Below are 7,890 nucleotides of genomic sequence, written 5' to 3'. Positions count from 1 at the left end.
CAGTGCCAAGTACCCACAGATTTTTGGCCAAATTTACAAGTTTTGTGGTTAAAGCTGAAATTGTTGATAGTCCCGTTTACCATGGAGCATTATATTAATTAGAAGACCAGGAGCAAAGCCTGCTCCTTGGAGACAGATGGACAGAGAGAGGTTCAAAGGGATGGCCAGGACCTTTCCAAGGTTCAAAGAGATTTTTAAGAAATCAGAGAGCACCTGATGGTACAAATTGTTTGTGTAAGCCCTGAAGGGATCGGGTCTTACTTGACTTTGATTGTTACTCCTGTCCCTCACAGAAATGTTTTTGCTTTTTGATTGAGTGGTGTACAGTAACGCTAGCTCTTAAACAGCATTGTTTTTCACTTTTTTTGTTTGTTGTTGTTGTTTTCAATGGAGAACTACCTCAACATTTCAGTGCTTGGCTCTTCCCTTTAGAGGTACTTTAGCCCTAGTGGCTATGATACCAGTGCTAGCATGAAGTTGAGCTGGGGCATCTCGATAGCAGAAATTATTTATGTTCTAGGCTCAGGACACAATTTTAGTTTTCCAGACCTCATGTAATAAGCATTTTTTTGTTTTGCTAAAAGTTATAATGGAAATGGAAAAAGTATTGCAAAATTTAAAGGAAATACAGACCAGGAACAAAAGCAGTAAATTGTTTTTCATCCTAATCCAATTGCGGTACATGTTTTCTTTACGTTCTACATTCATCATAAACTTAGATTTGCTGATAGCTTTGCCTGAAACAGTGAACGCTCCAGAGGAAGATGGCAACGCAGGATAAAATACCCAGGACAACTGCAATGATTCCTGTGGTGCTGATCCCGCAGGAGACAGTAACAGTGGACAACTGAGCACCAGCTAGCGATTTGGGTTCTGAACACGTAGTTTCTTCAGGGTCTTCAATTTTATCAAGATTCTGCTTGTACCAAGTGATTAAACCAATATTGGAGCAGGTGCATTTCAGAGGATTGTAACTTAAATTGATTATACTGTGGCTAGGTAGGGATACTAGCTTGTCACGTGGTATAATCTGAACCCTATTGTGGGCAAAATTGATATAGATGCTCTTATGATTTGAAAACGCATCTGCACTGAATGCAATAAGCTTGTTGTGGCTCAGATCAATGTACCTTAACTTCTGGAGGATGTGAAATGCTTGGTCATCTATTGCTGTCAATTCACAGGATGCTAAAATTAGCACCTCTAAACTGGATAGCTGTTGAAACAGTTTGTTCTTTGGCACGATCCCTGATTCAAAGATATTCTGACTAAGGTCCAAGAGCATGAGGTTTTCCAGGCCTTGAAAGAGATGCTGAATGCTAGTATTGATGTGGGAGGAGGAAAGATTCAGGACTTGCAAGAGATGCAGATTTCGGAAAGGCCCTTGTGAAGTGCTGATGTGAAGCTGAGTGAAAGCTATGTCTAGCAGCTCCAGGTTAGTACCTTCCTTAAAGAGCACATCATGGACGTGGAGTTTGGTATTGTAGCTCAGGTTCAGGTACCGAAGACTGCTCAAACCATTTAGTGCTTCATTACAGCAGTCGGAGCTTTCAACGTGGCTATGGCTTAAATCTAGATGTTGAAGCTTTGCCAACTTCTGTAAACAGCCGGAGCCCAGCTGCAGAGTCTGCGAGTTTCCTTTGAGGTGGAGGTGAGTGAGGGAGGGGAAGGCAGCCGCGCTGGTGTCGCAGAGGTGCTTGAAGAAGTTCCTGTTGAGAATGAGCTCTGTTAGCACCTTCATACCGCTGATGTCAGGGGGCAACGCGCTGATGTGCGTGTGAGTAAGGTCCAGCTTCTGGAGCTTGGTCATACAGTGAAATGTGGCAGCATTTAGGTTTTTGAAGTGCCGTAGCTGCAGATAGAGGTCCTTGACAGTGATATTACAGAGGCCTTGTAAAACGTCAGGGCTTATGTAGGTCTCCTTTTCCACGTCGTCAAACGTTCCCAGCCAAAGCGTGTGGGCTGAGGAGTTCCGTATTCCCACCAAGATACTGGGAATGTTGGTGCAGCCCCCAAAGTCTAAACTGTAGAAACTGGACTGGAAAGCTCCGGGTTCAATGTGCAAAATGTCGTTGCCTTTAAAGATGAGAGTTATGTTACTGGTCTTCTGCAGAACACTGACATCTTCCACTGTGATTGTTCTAATATTGTTCATTTGAAAATCAAGATATTTGAGGTTTTGAGTTGGAAAGGTGGGGGGGAGCTGCAAAGAAGAGATGTGGTTGCTGCCCAAGATGAGCGTATCCAAGTTGTCTAGGTTTGTCATGGGAACGAAGGACAGCGTGCTTATTCCTGTCTGCGTTAAGACAAGCTGCTTTAGGGACTGAGGGCCAACAAATGCTGTGTCAGACAGAAACAGGAGCAGGTTTCCAGTCAGCACAATTGTGTGCAGGTGATTGTTGTTGTGAAAGGCACCTTCATACACCCAGTTGATCTGACACCTTGAAAAAGCAACAGAAGCCAGCATCAGCAGTCTGGCTTGTCAAATGTTCCCATTATTACACGGTAACTGAAATGGCATTTCATATGTGTAAAAACCCATGATCAGTGGCCTTTGCCAGAATAAAACAGTGTTTTCCTTTGCAAAAGACACCTGCCTGGGATTGGTAAGCCCACTTTAAATATGGAGTCCTAGTGAGGAAGCTATATTACAGCAGAGAAAACTGCCCTGAAATGATGGGTGCGAAAAACCCTGTTGAGGAGACATTTGTGGAAGTCAGGGAGACATGAGGTTTTTTTTAGTGTCAAAATTAATCAGATGAAAATCTCTTTTTCTAGAGAAAAAGACAAACACTTATAAGGATCTTTTTCTAGGTTTTGTGAACAATATCTTTATGGAAAAGTGAATTAAAAAGTTACTCTAGTCATTTTGTTGGTCTTAGTAACAGTAATATGTAGAAAATGCTTATTACGCCGACTGTCTGGCAAATGACTGTCACTGAAGGAGAAGCCTAGCTATTGCCCAATTGTATCAATCTTTATTTAGTAAAATACCAGAACCATGTGCAAATGCTGCTGCTGATTTCCCTGTGCTGTTGTGGACTCTGTGAGCCTTCAGCCCTGAGCAAGGGCAGAGGGTATTGACCAAGATGATCTGTGAAAGTGAGGATGATCTTACTGTACCTTGTTAAATCCAAGGAGAGTAGATCCTTCAGCTTCGAGAAGGTTGAATTCTGAAGGGAAGGAAGCAAGTTGAAGCTGAAGTCGAGGATTTCCGTTGTGACAGGTAGTTTTTCAGGAATTTCTGTCAGACCTAAACCTTCACAGCTATAGCTTTTATTGACTGTAATCTGTGGAAAATATGCAGTGAAACTCTGAGATACCTCCTCTGAATATAAATATGAAACTAACACATTCTAAAAAGCAAACAGAACTGTGAATTAATTTTAAAAATGTAGCAAACAACTCTAAAAAATCTTAACATAGGCTTGAAACACACAACTCTGGGACTTAATGGAGTGTTTTTAAAAAGCATGCCTTGAATATCTCTTGTACTAATCTGAAGCATCTCATCTGTAGTATTATGTTTATCAAAGTTAGCACATATGAAGGTTGTTTACTGTTCTGGATGAATTATTAATCTGTAAGAAAGAATCTTTATGAGGTATTTTTAAATTCTGAATTTCATGAGTTTTGTAACAGCTTATTCTAAAATAAATCTTATGAGAGCCTGGCAGAGAGGAGGAGGAAAAAAGAGCAGGCCTAGAAAGGAAAATGTTCAAATTAACAAGATTTGAATTGCTGTTGTATGCTGCAGTGAGTGAATGGTGAGCTCAAGCTAGGGAAAGATAGTCTCTGATATAGCGAGTCTTCAAAATTTCTATGAAGACTTTTCAGTTTAAGTGAAAATAAAATGATCTGTTATGTAGAAAAGTCTACTCTGTGAATACCAGAGGAGTTCATTAAACATATCTGACCTGCCTTTGTCTCCAGATGATGGTGCAACAGGTAGTACAGTCAATCAAAGGCTGAGACTATGGATGTCGATCCATGCACGAAAATGCAACCCCGGAATCGCCTGCTGCTGCCATTCAAGGAAATAGAAACGCTCGAAGTATCGAACTTTGCCAGGGGCTGCACAGCTGTGATCAGGGACTCAAGCACGCTAGGCACAAGCAAGGCTGAGGAGATCGCCTGCAGTGCCCTCCCGCCCCAGCTGAATCCTGCCTCCGAGGTCCCCTTTCCACTGGTACATGGGGCCAGACGGGGGGGCATGGGGTCTCTGAACACGCTTGACAGCAGCAGCTCTGGAAATACCCTGCCAGAAAGCTCAGAGACATTTGACTTGTGCGTAAATGAATACAAGCTCTGTGCACATGTTGCGCAGTTGGCCAATCTGATCACAGGATTTCTTTGTCTCACCATCTCCTAGCTAAGAGAAACATTATTTAAATTACATGCACCAGAGTCACAATGTATAATATGCAAACTTTTGGGTTATCGCTGGCAGCTGTCGTGTAGCTAAAAGGGTCATCCTACAGGAGCCTACAGCACATAAGGAGACTACTTCAGCCTTTTGACCAAAATAGAGGTCATAACCATGCCTTATGCCTAATTCACTCTGTGTTTTGAGTAAATTCAAGGCTATTCTAGTAGCCCAAATATAGCAAGCACAGTCAGTGGAAAGTCCAGTGAGAAATGTGGATTACACATAACCTGATGCTGGGCTTAAAGGGGAAACCTTCACGGTGGCCGCGGTGCTTTGCTGTGTGTGTGCCTGTTCCAGTCACACACTTGAGCCTGATCATCTGCAGGTGGCATGTGTTTACTGCCTCCCTGGCGCTAGGATAACCAAGGGCAGATGCGCTTCCCCTGCTCAGTCCTGGCTTGGCTACCTAAGGCTGAGAGTACTTGGCACGTCAGAGGCATTTGCGGAAGGAGAGATATTAAGATAATGATGTGTGTGCTGGGGCTGGGTGATGTCTCCATTTCTGCAAGTCCTGCCTTCTCCATATCTCCCAGAGGGTCAGCAGCCGTTCTCTGCAGGGTGGAAGCACTGCACTTCTGCTTAGGTGCAGCATATAGGTCCCCGGGGCATGGTGCATTGTGAGCAGACCTTGCCGAGCATGCAGCGCCTGTTTTAGACCAAGCCAAGCCTCTGCCCTTTGGTGGGGTGGGAGAGCCAGGCAGAAATGCAGGCATTAAATAGCCTCACTGGAGGAGGAAAAAGCGATATTTGTAGCAAGGGATCTTGGATCCAGGCTGGATACAGAGAATACTTTCTTCTTTTCCTTTTTGCACAAATCTTTCAAATTAAAGCTGTGAGGGAGCCCTGGGGCAGCCCTGTGTTGCTGGGGCTCGGCAGCTGAGCAGGCGGCAGGAGAGAAATGTTGGCAGCGGCGGGGCAGAGCCAGGAGGAACTTGAAAAGGCCTTTTAGCAGGAAAAAGTGCATGGTGCAGGTCAGGGGGAGGAAAGGGCAGCTCCTTGGCTGTCCCGCTTCCCTTGGGGGCGTCGGGGTGCTGGCAAGGCTCCGGGGAGCTGGGTGGGAAGCAGCCTCCCTGCCCCTGGTCCCATGCAGCCCCTGCTGCGGCGGCAGTGGGGTGCAGAGCCAGCTCCCCACCTGCTACGGCTCGCGGCAATACATGGGCTTGATTCTCATCTAGAAGCACCTAAATAATGTAATGTTGGTCACTATAGAAACAGCTTGAATGCAGACTTAAGAAAAAGCAGTGCTTTCAATACTGATGAGCAAAAAAGAACCTGTGGAGCTGGCTGCTCTAACATGCAGTTTAGCTTTAAAAAAAAAAAAGAAAAAGGTTTAGCTGTCAATGTAAATGAGAACAGTGCCAGTGTTTTACTATTCAAATAAAATAGCGAGATCTCTCTCTCTCCTTACACTTCGGATATAGAGTGGATCTTAGAGGGATGTGCAGAACGATTATTCCCCTAGCGTATCTTGTTGCACAATTCACAGTGCTCTTGGATTTGTACATTTAATTCAGGAAAGAATTTGCTATAGGTCCCAGCTGCGCACAGAGCAGGGTTGGGTTTCCACAGTGCCTCTTCCTTGAATCAAAATACTTGCCTTTCTCTTCTGTCTCCCAGTTAGAAAAACCCAACCAAACAAAAAAACCCCTCCTGGGTTAGCCCTTCCCCCTGCCCCTGGAAAAAAACCTGTTTTTCTTGTTTCTTACTGTTTTCATTTGATATAGCAAGTCCTAAACTACGAATACCCATTTATGAGCAAGAGCCGCCATCATCCCATCCCATACAAATTCTGGTATAGAGAGCATAGCGTAAGAGACAAACTCCTTATATCTGTTTTCTCCCTAGCTCTGATATCTGCTATATCCCTTTGAGATTTTATCATCCTCTGAGCTTTCTGGAAGGTAAAACTGCAGATGAGAAAGAAAGAGCAGTGGTGCATGGACGTGTGTGTGAGAGGGTGAGGGAAAAAGAGCGCCCGCACGAGTGACTGGTATAACCCAGCACATTTCAAGACATCCGCTTTATTTCTCTGATAGAGGTTTTCAGATCCCCTTGAGAAAAACCTCTTGGCAATTTAAAACAATCAGATGTCAGCATGCAAGTATGCCCCAAAGATTGTTTCTCTGCTTATAAGATTCCTTTATCTCAACAGAGAGCAGTGACCATCACTCACCTCAGTGCACATCGTATCTACAGCGCTGGATGTTTCGTGGCTAATGCAGATGGGCATTGTGAAAATCAGAAGATATAAATAACGAGCCATTACAGAGTTAGGTGTATTCTTAAAATGGATGATCTTCTGATATCTTCCCTTAATCAAAGAGAAAGAGGACAGCAAAGTTGAGACAAACTGAACAGTCTGCTAGAAAGCAGGCTGTAAGGGAAAAAAGCATTTGCTACACCTCCTAGGCTTAGTGTGAGCAAAACAGCAGTTTCAGAGTGAGGGAGGAACTTCCTTGCTTTAAATATAGTCAAATGACTGTGCACTGATGTTTTTCTCAGACAGAACGGATTTAAAAAAATGGAAAGTGAGAGAAAGTGCTCTTTACACTCATGTAAAACAAAATCTCTGCACTAAAGACAGCAGAGTTACTTCAGAGTGAAACAGGCGGCAGAGCAAAAAGAAGGATATTAGAATGCAACTTTCCAGCAATGTGCAATTTAGTGTAGTAAAAAGTCTTTTGGGTCAAACAGTTTGGTCCTGAAGCTCGCAAGAGTCTGCAAAAGAACCGAAGTATAAGCACAAGACCTGTGACTTATTTCTCTTTTGAGTTTTTGGTAGACGAAACTTTTCAGCAAAAAGGAGCACTATGCTGAAAAATATCCCTCCATTAGTGACAACAAATGCTAAAAAGTGGTATCTCCATCTGAAAACGAACGTTTTCCCCCTGGTATTTTGATTATTGATAACAATCAGTTTTCTGAAGGGGAGCAGTATTTCTTACTGGCTCCAAGGTAGGCAGTTGTGGGCTTTTTTCCAGCCTAAAAATAGGCTTGTAAGCCTATATGGCAGGTCCTCTCTATGGCTTGAGTGCCTTTTATAGGGGAGCTCCTTCCCCTCATTAATGAAGCAGAGGGGACAGACTGGGCCACCTGGGCTGGTGCGGGGCTTTTCCGGGGCAGGGGCGGCGTGCTGGGGAGCTGAGCAGCCACGTCTCGCTGAGACCGGGACTCTGGTCTTCACGGCCACTGACGGAGCTGCACAGCCTGGCCAGCCAGTTACATCTCCCTCCTCCTTTTTTTCCCTCCTTTTTTTCCCTCCTTTTTTTCCCCCCGCTGAGTGAAGAGCTCAGTAACTCGTATTAGCTGTAATTGGCACTTCCTTCATCGTCTGGTGAAGACAGGCAGGGTGAAAATGCACGGGGTTGGGAAACCGCGAGAGCAGTCGAGTGACCTCTGGACGGAAAGCACGGCCCGGTTCCTGCAGCGTGCAGGAAGCCCGGCAGGGCGCTCTCGCATGG

At 44.6% G+C, this 7,890-nt stretch overlaps 1 protein-coding gene across 2 annotated transcripts; it reads right to left on the bottom strand.

The window, feature by feature from the left end:
- Window positions 1-643: 643 nt before the first annotated feature.
- On the bottom strand, window positions 644-6,874 carry LOC138064434 (CD180 antigen-like). Of its 2 annotated transcripts, none has more exons than XM_068926989.1 (3): window positions 6,603-6,874; window positions 3,124-3,290; window positions 644-2,441 (listed from the first exon to the last, which is right to left on the bottom strand). In XM_068926989.1, exons 1-3 carry the CDS (start codon window positions 6,690-6,692, stop codon window positions 716-718), a joined length of 1,983 nt encoding a protein of 660 aa, XP_068783090.1. In that variant the 5' UTR covers window positions 6,693-6,874; the 3' UTR covers window positions 644-715. The 2 variants fall into 2 exon arrangements, with proteins under 2 accessions (XP_068783090.1, XP_068783091.1); XM_068926990.1 differs by having other exon boundaries at window positions 3,124-3,173.
- Between the last annotated feature and the right edge of the window lie 1,016 nt (window positions 6,875-7,890).

Source organism: Struthio camelus, chromosome Z (assembly GCF_040807025.1).
Source record: "Struthio camelus isolate bStrCam1 chromosome Z, bStrCam1.hap1, whole genome shotgun sequence".
NCBI lineage: Eukaryota > Metazoa > Chordata > Aves > Struthioniformes > Struthionidae > Struthio > Struthio camelus.
Note: the sequence above shows the minus strand (reverse complement) of the source record. Positions and strands in the feature narration are given on the sequence as shown.

Coding starts and splice junctions, on each gene's coding strand:
- LOC138064434 (XM_068926989.1), bottom strand. CDS start 6,692: ATGGCTCGTTATTTATATCTTCTGATTTTCACAATGCCCATCTGCATT. Junction 3,291..6,602: donor TAGATACGATGTGCACTGAG/GTGAGTGATGGT, acceptor TATTTTCCACAG/ATTACAGTCAATAAAAGCTA. Junction 2,442..3,123: donor CTCTCCTTGGATTTAACAAG/GTACAGTAAGAT, acceptor TGCTTTTTCAAG/GTGTCAGATCAACTGGGTGT.